This window comes from Gymnoscopelus microlampas, assembly GCF_963454915.1.
Source record: "Gymnoscopelus microlampas genome assembly, chromosome: 14".
Taxonomy (NCBI): domain Eukaryota; kingdom Metazoa; phylum Chordata; class Actinopteri; order Myctophiformes; family Myctophidae; genus Gymnoscopelus; species Gymnoscopelus microlampas.
The window spans coordinates 37,985,145-38,011,597 of NC_139951.1; the positions used below are offsets into that span (position 1 = coordinate 37,985,145).

At 42.2% G+C, this 26,453-nt stretch overlaps 1 protein-coding gene across 3 annotated transcripts in view; it reads right to left on the reverse strand.

The window, feature by feature from the left end:
* The window catches only part of LOC311059930 (poly(ADP-ribose) glycohydrolase), a 40,666-nt gene that overhangs the window by 8,080 nt on the left and 6,133 nt on the right, over positions 1 to 26,453 (reverse strand). For all 3 annotated transcript variants that reach the window (XM_084078052.1, XM_084078053.1, XM_084078051.1), the window contains 8 exons: positions 20,429 to 20,521; positions 18,859 to 19,013; positions 14,520 to 14,611; positions 14,313 to 14,373; positions 14,150 to 14,225; positions 11,630 to 11,777; positions 5,612 to 5,690; positions 5,220 to 5,328 (listed from right to left, as the gene is read on the reverse strand). In XM_084078052.1, coding sequence (XP_083934178.1) covers positions 5,220 to 5,328; positions 5,612 to 5,690; positions 11,630 to 11,777; positions 14,150 to 14,225; positions 14,313 to 14,373; positions 14,520 to 14,611; positions 18,859 to 19,013; positions 20,429 to 20,521 — 813 coding nt within the window. The remainder of the gene's footprint in view (positions 1 to 5,219; positions 5,329 to 5,611; positions 5,691 to 11,629; positions 11,778 to 14,149; positions 14,226 to 14,312; positions 14,374 to 14,519; positions 14,612 to 18,858; positions 19,014 to 20,428; positions 20,522 to 26,453) is intronic.

The following is a 26,453-nucleotide window of genomic DNA, read 5'->3' on the forward strand; positions in this document are numbered from 1 at the left end:
AATTGTCAAAAATAGCTCAATTTGCCTACAGTATCTATCTACAAGCTCACAACTCTGAAATGAAATGAAATAGGGCTTAAAGGACGATGAAACCTTAGGCTGATTTTGTAGTTTGTTTTCCAGTTCAGGTTTAAAAACTATAGCAGATTAATTGCAGGCTAGTAAGCAACGCAGCCACAGCTAATCAAATTAATAGTGGTTGTGTTAGATTTAGGTGTGCCAAGCCCCATGGGTATGCTAATGTGCAAGCTTGTAGTCAGAGTGCTTAAGTCCTAACATCAAACCCACATCCCCTGGGTCGCGGGAGTGTTTTTCCCATTCAAAATCCCAGACCATTTTTAAATCACATCATATAAGAACCTAAAAAAATGAATAAAATAAAAAGTCAGGCGATTCTGTCAAGTAGGTGAATCTATGTTGTTTATAAACATTTAGTTCGAAAAACTACAGTAGGAAATCACGTGATTCACTGTCCCCACTTAAGTACTGTACGTCCCGCTCCGTCAAAAACATTCCTGACATTCCTTAGATTTTATTACATTTGCTACCAGTTTGTGTTATTATTTAGTTAGTTTGATGAAACAACTGTGCATTGGCATCACTACTCTCCTACAGAAAGAGAAAAAATCCAATGCAACACAAAGTGACGCCAATTATGTGCACCAGTGATGCTGATGGAGGCAGATGTAGTCGTTAGGCAATTTTTAAGCCTGAAAATGTTAGTCGATTCGTAGGCATACCTTTATTTTCTTACTTTGGATAAATGTGTACATTTTCTCAATCAGGTGATGCTTCTCCATCAGATGATGCTTCATTACCATAAGTAAAAACACTTTCTTTCTTTTCTTTTTCACAGTTCTTATTCTGGATGTGATGAAACACAACCATGGCCAGTAAGACAGGCATCCAGTGGACCTTTACCAAACAACTTGAAGACCTTGAGTTTGCAGATGATGTCTGCCTTCTTTCTTTCTCACAAGCAACAACATGCACAGTCCAAGCTAACACTATTCTCCGAAGAGGCAACAAAGACTGGCCTAAAAATAAATGTGAAGACGACAGAAGTGACGAGGCTAAACAACAAACAGGAACTCCCAGTCCAACTACAGGGAGAGAACCTCAAAGAGACTGAACGCTTCACATATCTCGGGAGCATACTTGGCAATGATGGTGGATCAGACGATGACATCAAAAGCAGAATCAACAAGGCCAGACACGCTTTTACCACGCTGCGACCCATCTGGAACTCCAGGCACTGTCCCTCCAAAATAAGATCAGAATATTCAACACCAACAACAACAACCAACCAAAACTCCATCAGCCAGGATGTGAAGAAGAGGTGGTGGGGGTATATTGGACACACCCTCCAAAAAACAACTGAAAACATCACAATATGTTTAAAACAAAAAAAAAAAGTATACGGGATTTAGATGGGAAAACACTTCTGTGACCGACAGGAGGTTGGTTTTCAAGTCAGGCTTTGGTGCTCCATTGTCAGTGCAGATTGGCATACCTAAATCTAACACACCCCTTATCAATTTGATTAGCTGCAGCAAACTAAGTGTTGCTTACATCATGGTGTACAATAAGGTCAGCCCTATGCAGCCTGCCATGTTTTCACCCTGCAGTAGTTCAGAACAAAAACAAACAAAATCAAGCCTAGGGTTTCATCCCCCTTCGAATGGTTAACTTTGTAGGGCATAATGCATGCGCAGGAACCGTTAACATGACATGTGGGCTGTACAGTTTGGTGCATGTCAATACACATCACTTAACCCATTAAGACTGGGAACGGATCTGTGTCATTTTAAGATGTCTTTGGCTATTCAAAAATAGCAGATCTACAAGCTCAGCCGCACCAAGTGCCACGCTATGAGCTTGTAGATCTGCTATTTGTGTTTTTAAATCGTTAAATCTTTGAATATATATTATATACATTTTTAACTCAAGTCTTTGCTTCTGGGGGTCTCTGGAAAAAAATGTTTTTAGTCCGGAGATAAATGCATATCATTTTGAGAGGTCCTTGACATGAAAAAGTTTGAGAACCACTGATAATATACAAGTGTTTTCCCTCAAAAAACCTGTTAGGATTTAGAAGACACTTGTAGAATCCCCCAGAAGCAAAGATTTGAGTAAAAAATGTTTGCTTTAAAAAAACACATATGTTCAAAGATTTGCACAAAATGTTCACGTTTTTTCAAAAAATAGCAGATCTATAAGCTCGTATCTGCTATTTTTGAATAGCCAAAGTATAAAATAATAGTTCAAGTGGTTACACAGATGCGTTCCCGGTCTGAATGGTTTAAGGACTGGAGAAATTAAATGAAGAATACATTTGATAGGGCACTCAGAAGATTAATTTTCAGCGAGGAAACGATGCAAACAGTGCAAATGAATTGTTAAGTGCCCATCCTCTTTCTGACCGGCCCATAAATTCTCCCCGCAAAAGGGCAGATATGACAGTTAGCTAAACAATCTTCCAAACAGGATTGATCTCCATGTTGGGGCATTCCTCACGCCGCTGTCAGAGCTGTCAAACTCCTCCATGCTTTCTGAAAGGCAGACCTGACAACATAAACATCTTGATTTTCTATTACAAATATCTATCTCAGCCTGGGAGAAATTCTGTATGCTGCCCTGTCCAGTGATGCTCTAAATTGAAAGATTTATCATAGCGTCATTTCAATCATTCGAGGACCTGAAATCATGAATACAGTGCACTCACTGAAACCCAAAATTAGGCGTAAAGGGCCGTCCACACCAATACAAGAATGATAACTATAAAGATTACTATAATGATAATGATCCACAATGATAAACAATGACGTTCTTTTAGACGTAAAATGTTAAATGTGATGTGTTGAACCCTGGAAATTCAGATGGATTTTGATTGTCTGTCTGTGTTTATATCGCTCATCAAATTGCTCTGTAAGCGACCCCAGTGGTATCGTTTACCACTGTCGTTGTCCCCTTATAGTTGCGGGTTAGGGTTACTCTGCCATCTACTTGAGTTAGATAATTAGTTATAGATATCATTCTTACTTCGTGCCATGCTACAAGCTTGTAGATCTGCTATTTTTGAAAAATCGGGAAAATGTGTGCAAATCTTTGAATATATATATATATATCTTTTTTTTACTCAAATCTTTGCTTCTGGGGGTCCCTGGAACAAAATATTTTGAGATGGGGGTCCCCGGCCAAATACATATACTTTTGAGAGTCCTTGACATGAAAAAGTTTGAGCACCACTGATGTAGCAACATAAGTTTTCCAGAAAACTGTTAGGATTTAGCAGACATCTTTAGAATGCCTCAGGTCTTAATGGGTTAAGGGGTCGAGACACCGACAAGTCTGCTTATTAAGCCCAATGTGAACAGAAAATGAAACCGAGGCATATTATTATTTGCAGCACAAACCTTTCTGCTTCTCTACTGCTAAAAGAGACACGATTATACAACATCAAAGCACAACATCAAAGAACAGGGGTAGACCCTGTGCCCCCCACATTTCCACTGCCATAAATAATAGAAGGTGTTCTTATTCATGTCTACAACATATTACATATTACACTTAACCCATTAAGACCTGAGGCAGCGTCTAAAAAAAACAAGTTTTCGGAAAGAAATATGAAAAAATAATTTTCACGATTTTTCAAAAATAGCAGATCTACAAGCTCGTTATGAGCTTGTATATCTGCTATTTTTGAATAGCCAAAGACATCTAAAGTGACACAGATGCGTTCCAGGTATCAATGGGTTAAAGCATTGCTTGCCATTTATAGCCACTAGAATGTGTCTTGCAATAACCTGAAACTCTGGCATCTAATTTAGTTGTTTTTTTTACCCAGTCAGAAGGGGATCTCTGATGATGATGATATCAAAGAAAAGGACCCGGAAACAGTGTCAGGAACTTGCAAAAAAACGTTAGACCTTCATCAGGACAGACAATTCTCTGTCTGTCATGATGAAGCTCTAAAGAGAGAAACGTTGAATAAAGAGCTACATTTTTTTGCTACATTTTTTTTTGCAAGTTCCTGACAACAGTGTGCGGGTCCTTTTCATCATCATCAAAGATCCCCTTCTGAATATATGCACTTTTTGTGTTACGCACCTGTCACCAACCTTTGAGGTGTGCATCGGCCTTCTTCAAAAAAATGTTTTAAGAAAAAAAAAAGAGTTGCCTCGCTTGTTGCTCACCTTCCTTCTGATGATTAAGCTAATGAGAGAAAAGGTTCTACTGCATATGATACTTGGAAGAGAAATGACCCTCATGAACCCCGGTGTCCCTATTCTGCCAGAGATGTCCCCTACATTCAGCGAAAATAACAGATCTACAAGCTCTACAAACACATTTGTCTACTCTGTACATATAGTGTTTTTATATTGTGATGATATTGAATGTTTTGGTGCCATTTCATATGTTGATGAATTGAATATCTAGGACCCCAATGGAAACAGGAGCGCAAGGACTTTTTTGGTGTTATCCTTTTAGACAAAGTGTTTGACTGTACTCGCGCTGTTTTACATTTCTGTCTAATAAAATATTCAATCAATCAATTGTGAGCGTGTAGATCGGCTATTTGGAGTAGAGGGAAGAAAGGACAGGGCCAAGTATAGAACCCTGGTCAATTAAGTACTGTGTATACCAGGGGTCTTCAACGTTTTCAGCCCAAGGACCCCTTAGCTGAGAGAGAGAGATGAAGCTGGGACCCCCCACTACATATTGTATAAAATTGTGTTGCAAATTAAACCTTTTCATAGATTTCATAGATGGCTTCATAGACAATCAGTGTTGTGTGAATTCATGTTTTTTATTGTTTATTTCAGACATTTAACCACTGAAACCCTCAATACTTAGTAAACTTGACCGTTGGCTCTGTACTGTACTTGATCAGCTCTTTTTTTCCCTCTACACCAAAACTCTCTGCCGAAAATAACCGATCTACAAGCACACAACGCCTCGCAGCGTGAGGCGTTGTGAGCTTGTAGATCTGCTATTTTTGGCTAATGTTCCCCTCAGAATAGGGATTCTAGGGTTGATGTGGTTAAAAAACAAATCCATATCACACAAAGATTTGGCGGCCCCCCTGCAGTAACTCTGAGGACCCCCTAGGGGTCCCAGACCCACTGTTGAAGACCCCTGGTGTATTACTATAGGTTTTAAGTGATTAAGAAACGATTAAAATAAGTAAGGAAGTAAGGAAAGTAAGAAGGAAAGACCTTATTCATTTCTCTGTTGATCCTGGCAGGGTGGAACTGTTCCAGAAAGTTGTGGAACCGCAGTGCATCGATGGCCACAATTTCAGTGCATTTTCTCTGCCAGTCATCCCTGAAAGAAGTGAAAGGAGAATGTTTTGTTGCACTATAAAATCATTACAAAAATATATTAGAGGATCATTTTGACTGAAGGCCACACATTACAGTACTACTTTTGAAGAGAAACCTATTCTTAAAAATATAATCATGAACCAAAAGGTATGGATTTCTCATGTAGCCATTACACACAGTGAAAAACGAGTCAAACATTTAGCTTGCGCTGGAAAGTAAAAGTTATTATTGATTTCCCAACTTTCTTATTTTTTGCCATTAAACTGTCATGGTAAAGTAAGTACCTTGGCGTTGTGTCGTCATGGCTGCCGGCCCATTTGTAGCTTTGAGCGTAGCCTGTGTATTTACTGTACTGCTGAGTGCCTGTTGATCACACAGAGAAGGACTGGGGTCACTTGCCATTAAAAAGGTTAATCAATTATCGCCGTATCTAAGCATACGCAATTTTAATTAAACATGACTAATCTGGGGGGCGAGCGCAGATGTAACAGAAACTAGGGGAGGGTGGAAAGACAACAGCACACAGTCAAACAAGCAGGAACACAAATGACCTTCCCGTTCAATTAGGGCTCATTAGCAGCTGTCTGTTGAGCCTCTTCATGGGGCAGCTGATTAGTACAGCTGCAGGTCCTTGGTCAGCAGGTATTAAGAGGCGCTCTCCTCCTGTGGGAGGCAGACAGTCCCCAGAGAACGCTGCCACTACTAATAATCAGCTCCACCAACTAGCATAATCACTGCCTCGTTATAGACACTGAAGTAGCAATTCTAGTACCCTGTGTTGTAACAAAAGTCATTCAACATACGTAACAGGGGACAGACAATCATTACTGACGTCATGGTTACCCTGTGATGTAATATGATTCCATTATCATTGCCCACGTTATGTGTAAGGGTTACTTGAAACAATCATCTCTTTACACTAGGCTTAATTCTTGAATAAATTTACAAAACCTCTATGTGTGTGTGCGTGTGCGTGTGCGTGTGTGTGTGTGTGTGTGTGTGTGTGTGAGTGAGTGAGGGAATCAATTCAATGCTATCTTTATTTCAGACCCAAGGGAGATCCATATCACAATAAAAATGAATAAGAAATACAATAAAATAATTCCGCCATGTTCAGTTTTGAACATACAGACAAGTGCGCCAATGCTTCTTGGAGCCCTCAGCAGCTGTCTCATACAGTCATTATAAGCCACTGTGTATCTCGAGAAAAGTCTGACCGACCAAAAAGCATGTACCGGGGGTGCAATCCAAAAGTCCTCTCAAGACAACTATTAAGAGGGAACTAATAATGTCCACCTACTTCTACGTATTCATCTGACCTTCACAAGTGGACTGCCTGCCCTGGATCTTTCCAAGTCATCAAATGCAATGATCTTTCTACCCATTATAAATAGTTCCAAATTGGGAGTGGGGTGTCCATGGTCAAGGTGTTTCTGAAAGACTGATGCATAGCTCAGAATCGTTGCATTCATGTGTAAATTATATGACTGATCACAGAGTCTGATATCTATGGAGAAACACTGACTGAAAAGAGATGAAAAGGTCAGAGAATAACGCTCATTATTGTGATGTCAAGGCAAAACTGGCCAAGAGGACATTTTCCACATCATTGTCACGGTTTGCGTTAGAGGCCTTCACGGAGGAAAAGAGACACCCGGGAAAAAATACTGTTCAACCAGTTAGTTACCATTAGTCAGTTTTATATTCCTGTGGTGATAAAGTGGTCTATCACGTAGGCCTATGGCTCTGCAAATGGAATGTAAATGTACTAAGAAAACCTTTTGTAACAGATTCAACCGTTTTTTCGTTTTTAAAAGTACAAATTCCTTAACAAAAAACAACAACAAAAGATGTATACAACACCTTTCCTCCACCCTGAAGCAACTCGCTGGTGCACAGATCAACTTTTTACACACTTATTTTGCTCTGCCAATCTGATCCTAGGTCAGACCCGACCCGGACCCAGTAGAACAATAATAAAACATGGACCCAAAGCATCTCGGGTATTGTCTCAGGATTTCGGTTCGGATGGGCGTGTTAAGTCCTCTAGTCTGAGTGTCAACAAACCGTGGTATGAAAACTGTTTACAACCTTGTTTCTAGCCTTTTAAAATAATAACAAAACCAAAAAAAGACATGACCAACACACCACAGAAAGTATAGTGTAAAGATTAACATGTATTTTGAGCAGGCTTTTTGGGAACTGCATACACAAAGGACCACCATCCACATCCCTGCATGTACAGTACAAAGTCGGATTTTGTGCCCAGTAGAGGCAACGATCTCTCCAGCCCAACACGTGCTGCTCGCCTGCGTCACGTTTCCTGGTCTGGACCGCCATCGATGAATCATCTCCTTTCCCCTTGATACTATTTATACTTTTGACCGCCCTGATGGCAGCCAGAGATGTAGCAATCAAGGGGAATTCAATTAGGCCCAGGCACTTTTGCAAATTTCACTGTGGAGGTAAGATCCATTAGGCCCCCTGCCGCACGCCAGAACGTACCACAGAGGAATATCATGATTTACCACCCGGGCACACACACACACACACAAAACAGCTGATGCTTGGACTTTTAGAATGGAGGAGCCTACAAATGGTGGGCAGGGTTTAATAAGGATGATGGAATGGAAGAGTCCATTAGCAGCGCAGGGTCTCAGGCAGGTCTTCCCGCTATAATTAATTCTGAGCCCCAGTAATATTGTTAAGTGGCGTAAGTGGAGTGGAGAGATGGAGAGAGAGAGAGAGAGAGGACCGACAAGAGCTCTGAAGGTGACTCCTTCTAAAGCCTGACTTATACTTGGCTGCGTGTCGGTGTCCCTCACCGAAAATAGCAGATCTGCAAGCTCAAGCTTGTGAGCTTGTAGATTTGCTATTTTCAGTGTTCGACACCGACACGCAACAAAGTATAAATCAGAAGTGAGATAGGCAATGGTGCCCGTTTATAAATAACGCATTGTTTGCAATATCCAACGTTATTAGTACTGTGGTAACGGGTACCGCACAGGGTACTCTAGTTAGTACAGCGAGTACTCTGACAACAGGTACAACGGGGATTGCAAAACCACGTGGGGCATACATTCCCAACTTACATCGTTCCCAACTTGCATCGTTCCCGACTTGTGTGGTCCCGTCGCCAAGAGAGTTGGTCCACAGGGATGGCACAGTTGCCAAGGTGGCTTTCCAATCCTTAACCCATTAAATCCGGGAAAGCATCCGTGTCATTTTAGATTTTAGCGTTGGCTATTCAAAAATAGCAGATATACAAGCTCGCAGCGCATCACTTTGTGCCGCGCTGCGAGCTTGTACATTTTTAGAAAATTCTTAAATTGTTTGAAACAGGTTGAATAATTTAGAATTGTCCCTGGCACAAAACATTTTCAGATGGGGGGGCAAAAATATATCAATTTTGGGGTTCTTGTCAGGAAGAAGTTTGTGAACTACTGATTTAGAAGGCATTTGTAGAATCGGCCTCAGGTCTTCACGGGTTATTCAGGGGCCTCCACCCTAACATAATAGCAGTTTGAATCCAATCAGCTAAAGGGGGATCTACGCCGCTCAACATGGCAGGGTCACCCAAAACCAGCAGCCTAGAGGAAAAAGGGATATCCAAACCTGATATCCTTTACCCTGTCACATGTATAGCAGACCAAAACTGGGGCGACAGTATAGCTCAGGTAGAGCGGCGGCTCGGGAAACGGAAGGTTCCCAGTTGGATCCCCGGCTCCCCGTGAGTTACTGTCGAAGTGTCCTTGAGCAAGACACTGAACGCCTAACTGCTCCCGATGAGCAAGTTGGTGGCTTGCATGGTTTTGGTTTGCTCTGCTGTCGGTGTGTGAATGTGTGCGTGAACAGGTGAATGTAATGTACATTGTAAAGCTCTTCTTGATAAAGGCGCTATATAAATGCACCATGTACCAGAATTCCTGAATTTGTACTTACCGTCCCTGTCGTGACACGTCCAACATTCAGGGCCATCAATCAAACCCACCCTATACAGCCTAGATGGCGTCCAATATATTAATTATATTTAAGATTTTAAATTGAATTAATCTTGTATGCAGTTCTGTTGAATTTTCTTTTCCAATTAATTCTGAACAACCTTCTTCAGTAAATGAAACCTTCAAGTCGCCATGACAGTTTAAACAAGAACACACTGGAATCCGAGGGAGTGACATCATTCTGTACATGATTGATGTCATCTATAGACTGGCCTCCAAGTACTCTGATAATGGTTACTGCACAAAGTAACAATGGGTACTGCACTAGTCTTCTCTATCTATAGATCCAGATATCTCAAGTGTTGTCTGTCTATCCGTTTGTTAGTTTGTCTGCATGTGTCCTGCTATCTCTAAATATGGAGATCACCAAACATTCCCTAGTTGGTGTGCCATGGACGACTGATGTAAATAGACTCATTCCATGTAGGAAACAGGAATTGCAGAGGCAAATTCAATACACCTCTGCAAAAAAAAATCATTCAGACATGACCTCCTTATCAAGGGCTAAGTGGAACTATCTTAGGGGAGAAGCCACATTCTTTGCAGTTACTCAGCCATAATACTCTTTGTAGTATTGATTTAAACAGTCTGGGCCCGGGTCAGCTAGCCTTGCCTTACCCACTCTTGGCTTCATTACACATTGGGTCAGCTAAGAACGAGATCTAAAGGAATTAAAATAAACAAAGCCAAAAACCATTTATGGCAAGTGCAACGACAAGTGAATTCTGATTAGTTAAATTAGCTCATTTATATTCCCATTCGTAAGCCAGGATGTAAAACTGGGTATTACACAGTTTGACTTGACGAGTCTCCACTGAGTTTCCATTGGCATTCAGAACTACAACAGGTCTGCACAGATAAAAAATAAAACAATTCCAGTTCTGAAACAGACAACCACTATCAACCCCCTGGGGGTGGTTCCTTCCTGCGGTCTAGCTATAGCTACTGTTTAACCGAGGTATTTCCCACCGTGTTTGTTGTGACTACTACTGTATATACTTGAGTACAGCGAGTAGTAATTACTCAACAGAAGAGCCCCGCAATCAACAGAGGCCAAGTTGACTGACGGGGCTCTCTTACTTGTATTCAATCAGAAGGCAGGATGGGGTAGAGGGCAGCAGGAACAGATACAGCACAAAGGGGTGATTGCTACAAGCATGCTTCCGCCTCCATGCTGTGCCGGGACAGGACAGGGGTAAATTGACAGGGTCTGCCATGTACAGGCTACCTGCTGCGTTTTCGACTGGAAGCAAACATCTAGTTTTCCTTCTGTCAGATTATAGTTCAAATACTAAGAGGAGAGAACTACGGATGCAAATTATCGATTAATTCATTAATTGATAGTTGATAACCTTATCAATCGATTCATCGATTCATCAATAAGCAGCGTTTTTTTGGACCAAAAGGAGAATTCTTGTCCGAAACCGAAAATGAGTGCAGAAACATAATTGCCTTGATGTATATAACATTAACGAGAGTCAACGAGCATCAGCTGGACACAGAAACACACACACCTCCCCTCTGCAGTGCTCTATGGTGTCTGTCTCATTTCTCTCCAAAAGCCCTTGAATATGATGGAATATGATTAAGGCTTACAGTGATTATGGTAAGCTCACATTTGATATCACACACATCATACCTGTAACTTTCACAAGGCCCCCCCCCAAACAGTTACAGGGGGTCTCCAGCTAAATGATTGATAGTTAGGAACCAAATGGACCATTACAGGTCTGCAACTCAGAGTTAAATTAATGCAGGGGATTTTAGAGTGTAGATTGGGGTCCCAGAAATAAAAACAAATCATGTCAAATGGGGGTCCATGGGCCTATAGCATATCAAAGTGGGGGTTCCTTGAAATTGAAAGGTTTTCAAATCACTCGATGTGTACAATAGGTAGGTTTGGGATCCTTCAGGATTTTAACGATTCCGGTTCCTTAATAACTCCTTCTTAACGATCCGATTCCTGAACGGTTCCCTTTAACGATTGCTACAAAAGGGTTCCAAATGGACCCCGACAGGTCTGTAACTCTGAGAGTGTACAAATGGAACCATACGGACCTCTACACTACAGGTCTGTTTGGTTCCATTTGTACGCTGTCAGTCATGGTGGTCCTTGAAATTCAAAAGTTTGAGAACGACCGGTATTGTAATTGCAAAGCAGACGCGAAGTGTGATGACAGTGTGATGAAAAAGGTTCCGGAAACCGGTTCCAAATGAGATGGAACCGGTTCTGCAGTGTTGGATCCGGTTCCGCCTGGTTCCGGATCCCAAACCTAACAGCAGGTGATTCAAAGTGCTGACCTGTGATGATGAGGCACTCGTTGTGGGCCAGGGCTTCGGTGAAGAGGCGGGACACAATGAGCTCCGGGTTGATCAGGAAACGGATCTCCTCCTGGACCAGCCCGGAAGCCGTCACGCCCCCTCCCACATACTTGTTGGCGAAATCCACCTGCACATGATCAAAACCAACGGTCAACTAGGGCTGTCACGATTAGAAATTTTATGTTGACATACAAAAAATTGCGATTAACGATGAAATTGTTATGAATACAAAAAACATTTTTGTTTAGCCTTTTAGGCTTCATAATCAAAAACTTCACAGGGCAGATATGACAAATTACTTAAATATAAAAAGAAATTACTGACATACTGACAAAATAGCAGAAATAGCTGATCTACAAGCTTACTTAATTTTGACAGGCCTAGATGATACTAAACCACATGAAACCCTAGCTAGCTTATCGTTACTGGGCATGTCATAATAGGTGATTATTCTGAAAACATAGTAGCTCTTATAGATGAGGTGCGGCAACGTGTTGCATTGCAACACATTGTGAACTTGTAGATCGGCTATTTTCAGCGAAAAGATTTGGTGTAGAGGGGGGGAAAAGGAGGGGACCATTTAAAGACCCCTGGGGTATCCCAGTCAATGATGCACGGTTTAAGTTGTTAAACAAATTGAAGCGTGGACAAATAAAGTACTTAAAACAATACTTCATGACAGCTAAACGTACAAATATTGTACAGCATTAAAGTACACATAAATGTGTCGGAAGAGCATGTCCAATTTGACAATGTGAATTTACAGGGATAAAATAACAAATATGCTTACTACTAGTCTTTTTAGCTGCATAACATGATTTAGTAAGCAAGTCTTGAAAACAAGTGAAACCGTAATAAAGTGAATTATTTCTGTGCTTTACATGGGTAATATTATATCTGTGCTAATGTCAGAGATAGAGTACACCACAGTGCAGATGAGCTCCCACAGTGCATTTGTCAAACTCAATGTATTGAGTGCCAAATTTGGACACAAGAGGAAACACACCATGATGGGGTCGAACCCTTTTCTCTGCGTTTCTGACAGAAAGGGACAGGGAGAGGCCTTTACGTGCTGCTGTGACTCAGACGTCTGACGTCTGGATTCGGTGCATGCCCCACGACCCCCCCCAATTTACTTATTTTAGTCTGTTTGGCATTCAAAAGAAAACCTGCATGCAGACGTGTAAACAGATCGTTCTGTTACGAAAGCAGCAAAGTGGAACGTATACGATCTCCATTTCTGGGACTGTCAGTCGTGGATCAGTGACCTACGGACGGTGTGGTGGTGGTGGTGGGGGCCACATCACCGCCGCACAAGGAATTGGAGGGAGCGCCACAGAGCGGTGGCAAGTCCACCGGCAGATCTCTCTGAACTGGTCACTCAAAAGCGGCGACAGGCGGCCACCCTCCTAAGTCTGCTTTGACAGGCTGTCAGCTCCCTCCCCCCCACCCCACCAGTGTGTCCATCAATCGTGGGTGCGGGGGGAGCCCCCCGGAGCAGGTCATGTGTGCACATCAGCTGTCAGTTTGTGGCAACCGCAGGCGGACAAAAAGTGAAAGGGAGATGGGGCCGTGGTGACAGTGTAACGGCAGCGCGGCCGGCAACGAGAGCAGCGGAGGCTCAGAGGCCGTGACCCCAGGTCCCGGCAGGGACTCCCAGACGCGACACCCGTTTCCCTCAAAGGCACTTTCAGTAAGCAGCAGTAAGCATTCTGGGTGAAAAGTCTACAGCAGGGGGGAACAAGTAGGTTACTAGCATCTTGATTCTTTCCTACTGAGAGAAGTTCTGAGTGTAAACTGTAAAACCCTGCGTTTTAAAGGTAGGGCAATAGATAAGGGACAACTAACTTCCCATAGCCCAAGGAGACGGTCGGCTGAGTCTGTGATTGGCTGAGACATAACCGGCCTCTGTTTTAGTCAGAAACTTCATAATAAAAAGGTGGACTTTAACAAAGAGAGTGTACAAATGGAACCAAATGATGGGTCTATTTGGTTCCATTTGTTCACCTCGGAGTTACAGACCCTTTAAGGGTCCATGGTTAACACACAGGATTTTGCAGTCACTGTGTAGGGTTGTGAACTAGCGATCCTGGCATGTGCGGTTCCTCTTGCCCAATATGCTGTTTTTTAGTAAGTAAGTAAGCAAGTCGGAGAGGCCTATTGTCGGTATCAGCCGAGAACACGGGAGTCTATCCCTATTTCAATGCGCTAGACCCCTGGGAGATGGATTGCTGAGGTAGAACGTAAGACCTACCATCAGCTCCAAGACCTGCCACACCCAAGCCGTGCTACTCATACGCCGAGTTGGCGGTGCCCAGGATCGAACCCTGAACCATGACCAAAGGCGAGTGCTCTACCAACTGAGCTACCTTCAGGACATCCTTCAGGATACCCTGAATATCCTTCAAGAAAACAGCAAGCATCATCCTGGGTTCCCACAACACCACTGCCTTCTGCTAATGCCATTAAGTGCGTGTCCATCACTATGTTTGGTCTTACCTGGAGCATTCCGTAGCCATCGTCCTCGATGGTCCCTTCACACGTAATGTGCAGCTTTGTGAGCCGAGACTGTGAGCTGAAATGAAAAGAACCATATCAAAATAGAAGAAAGAAGAATAGATGCATAATACATTATTGACAGCACACAGTCAAAATACTGCACCTTTTCCAGTTAGGAGGTCTATCCAAACATTTTCTTGTGAATGTTACAAGACCAGTAGGCTCTGAAAAGCAAACGGGTAAACAAAAACACATCATTATAGCGTTATAGCCTGAATTCTGAAACAATACAGAAATATACAGAATAATGCCATTTTCAATAGAGCTCACAAGCTTTTGAGTTTAATTCTGCAGCATCAGGAGAACCTACTTTGCTCAGTGATACTTTTGAAATAGCACATCAGGGTTTTGAGTTTCTCAATCTTCTGAGAAGAAGCCGTCTTTGCAGAGGCCTCGAACAACCTAAAAGGTAGAAGGAGAAAGGTCAATTAATTTCTGTTGTCCTTCACATTAACCCATTAAGACATGAGGCCAATTCTACAAATGCATTCTAAATCAGTAGGTCTCATCACACGTTCAAGATTTTTCAAAGAAATTTCCAAAATAGCACATGTACAAGTACTTGCATATCTGCTATTTTTTTATAGCCAACGCTAGTATTTCAAATAACACAGATGCTTCCCCGGTTTTAATGTGTTCATTTTAAAAAATGTGGTTGGCTATTATTTCAAAATGATAAACACTGTCGACAAGTGCAAACATCACCTCTTTTACTGCAATTTACAATTCAGGCATTTAGGTAACTTACAAGTGTGAAATCAGAGTAAAATGGCATGGACAAACAACGAGGTAATAAGCACTATTAGTAGGATACCAGGTAAACATCAAACCAAACATCTTTTTAAACAGCATGCGATCTAAATCGCATTCAGCAATTTGTTTTGCAGAACAAATTGCTACTTCACCACTTAACCAATATACTTTGTCGTACAATAAATAGCTAAAATAGCCAATCTACAAGTTCACAACACATTGCATCGTGACACGTAGTGAGCTTGTATATCGGTTATTTCCACAATTCTTTGGGGGGTGAAATATATACATTGATATAGGGGTTAATGTGGTTAACAGCAAAAAACGGGGGGGGGGGGGGGGGGGGGGGGGGGCAGGCCAGATCCAACGTAACCAGCGCTGCAGAGGCACACGGCCTCAACTTTGGCCATGTGAGTTCAGTCATGCTTTAACTTTTGATGTGAATTAGTTTATATCTCACTCAGCTTCCCTTTCACTCGCTGCCCGATTATGTAGGAGCTCCTCCACTGTTATAACAATGGAGTTGCCCCGGGCCAAGCCATCACCGAGTCACACTCATGTCCCACTTCACAGCACTCACACAAAAAGAGACAGGGCTCCCTCCTTAGGGACACATTAACAAGCCCTATGTCCCTTTGAAGGAGCATGGTCCCTGGGAGGTAAAATGTCATCCCAAAAGGGAGGGAAAAAAAACAACAAAGGCTGCTACCAGTGAGGTGCAGTGGAGTAGATGCTCTAACCAGCATTAAGGCCACTACCGTCCTCTCCGGCCAGCTCTAAAAGAACTCCTCCACTGCCCGCCTCAAAATGCCACAACAATCAAGAGAGAAATTTCATGTGAGCGAAATGAAATGACGACAAAGGCTTGATGCACTGAGAGCCCTTCAGGGCCAGGGAAAGTCATTCATCTAAGTCGACTCTCGCTCCCATTTCTCTTTTCTGTCACTGTGGCCGGTAGAAACAATCTTGCGTCATGTAGTCCCCGGGGCGAACCTGTCTTTGACGGGAGCTGGCGGCCGCTGGTAGGAGCAAGGCTTTTAGTAATGGAGCACAATATGGTCTTTGGGGAATAGAGAATTATTACATAATTACATAATGCCAACTTATCCATCACAGAGCTGCGGAGACATGAAGTAACAACGGTGCTATTTAGAGCACAACAGAGTACTTTATCGTTAGACAAAAATAAGCAGAGAAAGAAAAAAAGAAAAAAGAAAGAAAGAAAGATCATATATTTATATTCACAGTAAAATGTATAATGGAAAAACTGAAACGACTTGTGGAAACTTTTCTAACAAAAAATACCCCCCCCCCCAAACCAGGACACAACTAAATCACAACTATAAATATTTGAATTTAGTTTAAAGAATACCAAAAAGTACAAAGTGAGTGCTGCCATAACCGTATCCCTACGAAAGTCCACTTTGTGCATGATAAAAGAGACCTTCGAACACAGCATGGTACCAGCTCTAATAAGCCCATTTAAGTGCAATAATCCAAACATTTAATAACTTGACAAACCAAAATGGGTGAGATTGTATGGACTGGAAATGTAAAACCTTGAGACGTCTGGGTCTGGGACTATCTATTTTAATGCAACTGAAGCATTGCTTCTCTTTTCAATCACGGCAAAAGGCTAAATGTGAATGAAATGTTGATGTAGACTAAAAGGATGTTGGGTTTCAGACTTCGGCAAACAGCCAATGGGCTTCTCAGTTATCGGAGCAGTCATCTGAGTCAATGTTAATCTAATTCCCTCCTCCATTTAGGTAATTACACTGCGATACCCACAGAGATGGGGGACCCAACTGGGCAGTGATCTGTCAAAACAAGACCACTGATCCTGCTGCCTTTACGGATTTATTATAAAGAGTGCTGGTCCTCCAGTACTCCAACCCAATGACCTGCATGAAAAGTGTGATGACAAAAACGGGAGCGAACAAAGTGTAATTTGATCCTCTCCAAGGCCCGTCATTGGGCAGAAAAACATTTAAAAGCTACTGTATGATTCCATCATTCCAATGCATGATCAGGAAATGTGCATTGTGCTCCAATATGGCAATGACTCACATTTATTTCAAAAATAGCTACAAACTCAACATGTCGTGGCGCGTTAAGAGCTTGCAGAACGGGCTATTTTTGAAGAAAAAATTACAGTTTTTCATCAATTTGAAAATGTTTTGCCCCAAAATAGGGATGCCAGGTTGAAAGTAGTTTTGAACAGGCACATCAGAGTTAAACCATCCCTACACACATCAAGTACCATGTACCCTGAGGTAAGTCTGTCGTTAAGACGAACCACATGCTGACCTTGGGTTTAGTTCCACCAGCAGAACCTTCTCTACTGTGTTCTCCTTACCTCGACTAAACTCTCCTCTACTAAATCAGGAAGTGACAAATTGTAAAATCTTGGTTGAGGAGTAATTCATCAATTAAACGATGCACTCGTCTGACAATATATTAGTCCCATGGGGCTTTTGACTGGTGCTTCTAGTTTATTCCAGGCTTAGGGAAATGTCTGCGCTGCATTCAATAACGTGATTAGACAATAAAATTGCACACAGTGGCTCTAAACAAAGGCAATTGCATTGTAACTGCACTGCTTTATGTCTGTCTGTTGTGGGAAGGTAATATATCTCACATTACTGTGTTATTAATCTATATCAGAACAACAAAGAGATCATTTATCTTCTCCGCTCCCTCCATTGGCTCCCAGTTACTGCTCGCACAGAGTACAAAACACTGATGTTGGCCTGCAACACAGCAACCAAAGCTATGGCACCCCCATATCTTCAAAACCTGATCCAACCCTACAACCTCTCTACTCCCGCTCACTCAGATCAGCTAACACAGGGAAGCTGTCAGACCCTTCCCTAAAACATCCGGGACAACACTCCACACATCCCAGACTCTTCTCCCATCTGGCTACCAAACTGCGGAACAAACTCCCCAATGCAGTTTGAACTGCAGACTCACTCCCTATCTTCCACCGTAATCTGTAGACTAACCTCTTCAGACTCCACCTCAGCCCATAGCACTTGCCGTAGCACTTGCCGTAGCCTTGACGACCTTGCAGGCTTATGCAAAGGCTAAAATGGTACCATATTATCATAAACATTAGTGAGGACCAATTATTATGAAGATTTTACTGTGTGTAATGTCATGTAATGCCCCCCCCGCAGGGACCTGGTGGTACTTTGGACTTTCAGAATTTTCAAAAAGAACCAGGCGACACGCCGCCCGCCTCTACCCAGACAAGGCACCCCAATCCTTGGTACGGGGCTTATTGGGTATGCTAAATAAAATAACATACTAAGAATTTAGGAAAATCAAACGGGAGCTTATCAAGGTGGGAGCTTAAAATGCCAGGTGCTTAATGCTTATAAGCTGGGAGGGAAAATGTGTATTTTACCGATTAAGAAATGAGGTAAGAACTTAAGAAGCTCTTAATAAATTGTTATTGTGTAGTGTTCATTCCGGTGAAGGTCGGAATTACACTCAATGTAAACAGAAAGTAAACGAGGGGGGAGGAAAATGGCGTTCGGCCACAGACGAGATTAAAACACAAATCTATTGAAAAATACGGACTAATATATTGCACAAAGACTCCGGACCTCTAGTTAACATTTGGGGCAACCGGGTAAGCACCTTATAAATAAATAAAAAATCTAATTAATTAATTGTGTCCTGTGTCTTTATAGCATCGGTTCAGTGCAGTCGACGTCTCCTTGCTGCAAAGACGTTTCTCAATATCCAGCCTTACAGGTTAGTAAGACAATCTGGTATCTGTCGTGTAATGTGTATTGGCACTGGTTCTCAACTTCATTCCTAACCTTTGCAATCAAGGACCCCCAGTGTAATAAAAAACAAAGTGCGTTCCTTCATTGCATGCGTACCTGGCGAAGTTGATGTCTGGGTAGTTGGCGTACTCTGACTTCCTGGAGTTGCGTCTGGGGAAGGTGCAGAAGAAGGCGTTGGCCAGCAGACAGCCCACCTGCTCCTGAGACATGGTGATGGAGTGGCTCATCCCTTCTTTAAGGAGAGGTATGGGCTAGAGGGGTTCAGGGAGGCACAATTGTAGAAGGTCAAAATCATTTGTTTCCCCCTCCCCGAAATATGTTACACAAACAGGCTGCTAATTCAGCCCCACTCGGTGCTCAATTAGCCTTCTCGAATCAGTAATCACAATTACAATCAAGGCCCGTCTATGCACACAAGTGATCCATATGTCTAGAAAAAAGCTGCAGGGTTATAAATATGCACGCCACTGAATAAAAAGAACATCCCATAATGACAAAAGGGTCTGCGCCACAAAGGGTATTGAGTAGATGTGGCAATCTCACATTTACTAGAGTTCATGCCACGTCACATTTCAAAAGCAGAAAGTGTTTTGCAAATTACTGTTTGAGGAGTGCACGCCACAATAAGGACTATAGATTGAGCAGGCACAGAAATGTAATTCTCCGGTGCTGACCAATAATAAATAAATCAGTTAGCAAGTTAGTTCCCAATTTTGTGGAAGGCAGCAGTGGAGCACTGCAGAGAACACATTCTTCCTTGCCCTGCTATTAATCTCCATATCTCCACTTCAATGACAGGCCATACATTTCAATAGGCTCTGAGGACTAGAAGTGGCATTTAAATCGATCCAAGACAAGCTGCTCAATTTTCTGTCTCATTATATTTGTCAAGCTCGCTCAGACCTGGGGGCGGAAATCAACTCATAAAACGAACACGGCAACTTTCCAACCCAGTCTGGGCGTAGACTGTTGCTCAGTGTAGCGGACAAGAGAATTTAACCACTTAAACTCTATATACTTCACTGAGGGGTTTTCCCTCTACACCAAATATCTTGGCCGAAAATAGCCAATCTACAAACTCACAACACGTCACTTTGGCAACGCATTGTGAGCTTGTAGATCAAGTGGTTAAATTGTCTGTCTGTCTGTCCGTCCGTCCGTCCGTCCGTCCGTCCGTCCGTGCGGAGCTAATCTTGTCCCTATGTTGGCATGTCATTATAGGCAAAACTTTTTTTAAATAGCTAAAATAGTACATCTACAAGCTCTCAACTAGCTCAATGGCATGTTGTGTGCTTGTGACTTTTTTCACCATGCAACATCGTACAACAAAGCAGGAGTTACTGTAAGTGGGTAAATCCTGTTTTGAGTGCAAGGTAGATTTTCTCCCTGACAGGTGATTAGCTGCATGGCTGATAGATCTGAAGATCTGAGAAGATCTGTTCCTGCTGCAGATGTGTTCCTTCATCATGTGCAGGACAAATTGCCACCAGATGACCAGCACGACCATAAAACTCCTCCTAAGTGACAGCCAATAGCTAAGACTCCTTGACCTCACAGTTTTCCTGCTGCCATTTGTCACGTCCTGACCTGGGGTCAAGCTGCTGTTGTAATCTGTTTACGTAGCAGACCATGATTCTGTGTCCACCAGGCTGGTGACAACTGTTACCTTGGTACAAAGCTCAGAGGCTCTCAGTGCTAATTGCACCACGTCTGGCAGCATCGAACCCAGCAGATGTTCTGCAGCATCAGGCTCCAGGACCTGAGGGAGAGGGAGAGAGAGAGAGGAGAGAGGAAAGAGGAGAGAGGGAGAGAGAGAGAGAGAGAGAGAGAGAGAGAGAGAGAGAGAGAGAGAGAGAGAGAGAGAGAGAGAGAGAGAGAGTTACTGTTTCTTTTCTGCTGAAAAGCTCAGCTGTGACATTATTAGCTGCCGAAGCTGATTAGTTAAGACAGTGGATGTCAAATTGATATGTATTTGGCGCCGGCCCCCTTTGAAACGATGTTGTGCCACAGAGCCCCATTAAGAGAACATTGGTCATGATTTGTCAACATTTGTCAAAAATAGACCACTAATGAGGACCAGTTGTATGGAGATACGGTTGAAAATGGGCGAAATGCTCCTGTAAGTATTTAACTGGAATCCCCTCAGGACCCCTCCGGGACCTAAATTTGAGAACCACCGACTTAAGACAGATAACAGAGAGCCAGACTAGACAGCTTTCATTCATGTCAAGACGTCTAACAACATGCTAAACAATTTGACCATAGGTGCATTTTTTGCATACAGATACGCCACAGATTATTATGGATACGATGCAAGCCGTATTCAAGACACAACTAAAAATGTCATAATAAGCCCCACTGCTATAATGATGACAGCTTAAATTTAAAGATGCAATCCATAACTTCGATGTCGTACCCAGGATTCAAACTCATTTGGTAAGGGGAGAAATTGTGCTATGAGCTTCAGGCAGTACTACAACACGCAGGTGTTCTACCCGACACTGGGGTCTAAATTTCTCAGTGGAGGAGCAGGGAGACCACCTCCAACCACTGCAGACGTACTAGTTATATTGTATTAACATATTCTACTATTATAGATCAGTAAATAAACATTTAGTCATTAAAATAAGTTCCGGATTGAAGCCTTAACCCACATGCATAGGTTCAAGGTGTGTAGGAGTGAAACGGCTGCTGCTAGAAAACAGCTATGATACAGTTAAGATGGTTTCCATGGGGTAACGTTCCAAACGCCATGCAGGAGACACTATTAAGTACTGATAAAAACACATGGCCTCAGCTGAGCAGTGCATTCGTAACAATATCGTAGGCGCACAAATGACACCATGACTTCACAATGCTGCCAAAAGACTTGTATATTTCATAACAAGACGATATATATACTACCCTTATTTACGGCCATATTGGCTCTCCAAATGTCAGAATGATCAATCACGGAACAATTTCATCAAGGTTGCGGGGGCCATGCCAGCTGATTAAACAGGCTTCCTGGAAGAGATGCAAATGACCAGGCACGTTTGAGGGATAGATAGGACAACGTGTTCCCCCCTGGACGAGCAGCCTTGGCTAGCGATTTAGTCCAGGACGTATTATGGCAAAGGAGGCCTGACTAAACTGACTCATAAGTAATGACCTGCTTGACATCATAAACTGTTCCTCTGGGTGCAGTGAATGACGCTGGGTGACAGGGCGTTGAGGAGGGAGGGGGATGGGTCGGTTTGGCTGAGGTAACGCTGCTTCTAAATCAGCGGCAGACAGTGCATCAAATGAAGTCAACTAACACTTCGTATGACTTGAAACGGCTCTATACATCACATCAAAGTGACAAAGTAATCAAGCAGGGTGGGGGCGGGGCAGTAGCAAGGAACCGGCACAGCTAACATCCAGACTTACCACAGCGACTCTCCCTGCTAGTTGCCCTCCAACGCCAAGTGGTTAACCACTTAATCCCCTATATGCGTACGACAAATAGCACAAATAGCTGATCTACAACATGTTGCAATGTGACGCGTTGTGAGCTTGTAGATCTGCAAATTTTGAAAATTAAAGACAAGCAAATATTTTTGCCAATAACGCCCAGAATATGGATGCAAATCTTAAAGTGTTTAAAGCGATAAAGCAATACGGGCGACCGCCTCTGAGGATGAGTGGCCATTTCAAAAACCAAAACGGTTGCAAGCTCACATCCATCAATATATCTGGGCCACTCAGACCCGGAGGGAAAGGGAGCCAAACAGAATCTGACGCTGTCTGTCAGGGCCTTCTCTACTATTCATGAGGTGCATCTGCAGAGATGAATATTCAGTGAGGCTGCTTGCCCTGTCATTCGATGCCATTCATTCCCTGCTCTTCCCTGACATTCAGACTCATCCCACTCTGACGCCTGTTTTTTTTTTTTGCTGACATACTGTAGTCGTTTATTTACTGTATAGTTTACTCTAGGAGATTGTAACTAGGCTTCAAATTCACATGCAAGGTTGAACAAAATCAATTTGCCTTGCTGCATACTGCATAGTGATACAATTTTACATACACCACAAATGACTTTCTCAAATACAGTAAGTGTTGGTTGTGATTAACTGCAATAGTGTCAACATTACTACAACTCGTACTACAGCCCTTGTGAACTTCCAGGCAGTTCATATGCATGTATAAGGTTGCTTTTGGTGCCAAATTCACAGGAAAGGCTTGCTTGAGTTTTCTTCCCACCTGAACCACAAGTATCGATTGATTGATTGAATACTTTATCAACAGTTTGCACAAAGTACAGAGGTATAGTTATACAATATTGCTAAAAGGATAACACAAAAAGCCCTGAGGGCTTGTTTCCATTGTGGTCCTGTGTATTCAATTCATCAGACATATATATATATACAGACATACATTACTGTACAAGAGATCATCAATACTAGGAGCAGTAAAAGTATCTTTACAGAAAAACTTTGGGGGTAATTTATTTTGGCAAGCTAGAAGACTTGTCTAGGCCCAGTTGCAAATTGCAGACAGGTGCTCTTTTATGGCGGGTTTGACGGAGGGTAGGGAGTCACATTTTTGATGGCTATTGGTAGGGCATTCCACATTTTGATGGCATAACAGTAGAATGCATTCATCCCCATGTTTGTGCCGAATCTGGGGGAATAAGATCTCTGGAGCTCCCTCTGGTGTTGTGCCCGTGGGAATCACAGACTTTTTTTAAAGTAGTCAAACAGGTACATGGGCACTGGTCCCTTTTCAAGTTGCTGTACTCAGCAGGGGTTAGTTGAGTCCTAGGTGATCAGTTTGTTTTGAGAGGTCTGAAGTTGTTTTTAATGCCTTTGAGGTGCATTTTTTTTTTAAATTTGGAGGGTATATTGTCGTGGCCAGTGGCCTTGTTTGGTCGTAGGGCGCTCAGTTTTTGAAACACATCATCAGTGGTCACCATGGTGAGTTTAAAATTATGAGAGTCATGCATTCACAAAGAACACACAAAGCGCACACAAAACACACAAAGCACACATCAAACATTGGGCTTTTTACTTAGCAACAATTTCTGGGCCACCACCTGCACCTAGTGTTGCCATGTAAATACCTCGTGTTTTCAATATATCACATTTTTGCCTTCACAGCATAAGAAAACCGTCATCACTACTAATGCAAATTAGGGAGATAAACCACAGCTCTAGACGAGCTCTGAATACATCTGGACAAAACACTAAAGCACTAAACGTTCTTCATGAATGGGAAATGTCTGTGCCCGTGCAGAACCAATATAAAACCCAAATAAACCATGTAGTGCGGGCTACGATGACATTTATGTTACCAGGATTTTTTATTTCTTTTTTATGTAAGTGTCAAGGATTAGATTAGTTTAGCTGTTTATTTAATTATCTGTCAATGACTTTCCTTTGAAATCATAAAATGTATGAGTTAATATTTGATATAAGGAAATGTAGTGAACAATTATTTTAGGCCAACTCATAATTGCTTACATTAGAATACAATACTTGTATTTGTTTCATTTTGTGTCACTAAAACCTCCATTCCAATGTGATTTATAGCATACAAACTGCTTTGCAATTTATTTGAAAGCATAAATATGAAATAATACAGTCTCTGAACTGTAATGTCAGGCATTTTCATTTCTTGACAAGCTACTAAACGTGACCTTTTGGCAGAAGATTAAATTACTTCTCTTGACTCCCACCTCCCGTTTGAGGGGCAGCAACCTCTGTCATCCTCGTACACAAAATCCATTACTGTTCTCTGGCAAAATGACAGCAAAACATTTGACATACTGGGAAAAGAAACAGATATTACATGTATCTTTTCCCTGGATGAAAAATCAACCGGGGAGAAACAATAAATGCCATTCCAGATGCAGTGAAACCTTGCCACATGCCTGTTCCCCTGAATGGGAATAACGTCTGATTTATGCTCTGTCGTACTACAGAGTTGCGCGCAGAAAATAGCTCATCCACAAGCTCACAACGTACCACGGATGCAACGCATTGTGAGCTTGTAGATAGGCTATTTTTGTTGCGTGACACCGTCGTACGACGAAGTATAAATGGGGTTTAAAGCCTGAGGTTTTTTCTTTCTTCTTACAAGCTCAGGGAAGATTTTCTAATTGAAACACCCATGGCACAACATCACCATTCACCAGTTGATTCCAGTTCTCCTGGGAGTGTCATATGTGTTTGTGCACATAAGATGACACAGCACACATCAAGACAAGGTATGATGGATGTTCCCCAGACAGGGCAGGTGCAGAGGCTGGCGACAGTGCCACGGCCAATCAACTAACAGCGCTCTAGACGGCATGACGCCACCCGGGTCAATTTTTCCCTCGGCTCTGAAAATAAAATGACTTCACCCAATAGCAGGTCACTATAAATGTTCTCCGCAAAGCAGAGCTTTAATAATAGAACGTTCAATAGGTAAATTATCCAAATGTCTCAAAAGCCTCTTTTCACCTATTAAGTATTAACCCATTAAGGCCTGGGGTTCCGATTCTACAAAAGTTCTAAAAACAGTTTTCTGAAAAACGTATGTTGTTATATCAGTGGTTCTCAAGTTTTCATGTCAACGACCTCCAAAATGATATGTATTTGGGCAGCGGACCCCCCCATTTTAAAATATTTTGGGTTAAATTCAATAAGCTTCTACCATGATGTGATACGCAAATTATTCGACTTTAAAGTCCCATCCACTTGGGTTGGTGTTGTCAGTAAGGAATTGGACTGGACATCATGAGAGTCACCATGTCCAGAACTAAAATCGCTAGAGCGCTTACTCAACTGGCTTATGTAAGTCATGTCTGCAGAACATGTCTGGATCATCTCATCACTGAGGAAAATAAACAGCTTTTATTATCTGTGCTGTTTTTTGTTTCGTTTTTTTTAACTCATTTTAAAGAGCATATACACTGCCCAAGTGTTCTGTGTTGGTATCTCGGATCATTTGAATTCGTTTTCCATAAATAACCAAGTCAACACTGTGTATTGGGTGCTTTCACAACGCTTCATCTAGTTAGTTAGAGAATAACTGTGCTCTTTCTCTTCTAGATATACTGTACCACATGAGCTATAAGATACAGTACTTGGGCCTGAGCGTAGTGTAACACACAGTAGGGATGCAAAGATGTCTGCCAACAGACACACAAGCACCAGCAACAGTGACCCTCTATGAATGCTGAATTATGAGACACATGCAGGGTTACACACAGTACTTTATACTAGGCTAGAACTGTCGCTTGCCTTGGCTAAGAAGACATTCATGCAAAGTTAATATTTCAATGTATTCCTCTGTTTTTTTTAACAAACTATCAACCGAGTTTCCTAGTGGATACAGATATCCAGAGATTAACCACACTATCTACAGGCCAAAAGGTACAACTACAGAAGCAGAGTGGAGAACTGATAAATGGAGACACCCGTTTTTCCAAGACACGTTGTTTGTTTTCATTGAATGTGGGTATAACACACTACACAACCAATTCCTACATCCTAAGTCAAGAGTCAACATTTTATATTTAGGGCGTTAAAACTGAGCAAGTGCGTTCAGTGTGCACCACCATGTTAGTCAACCAAAACTGATGATAACAATGCACCCAATACTATCCCCACAATCTTGGCGGAATTGTGTGTTGGAAGAAACACACATTTTCAATAATTAGAAAGTAAATAAACATAGAT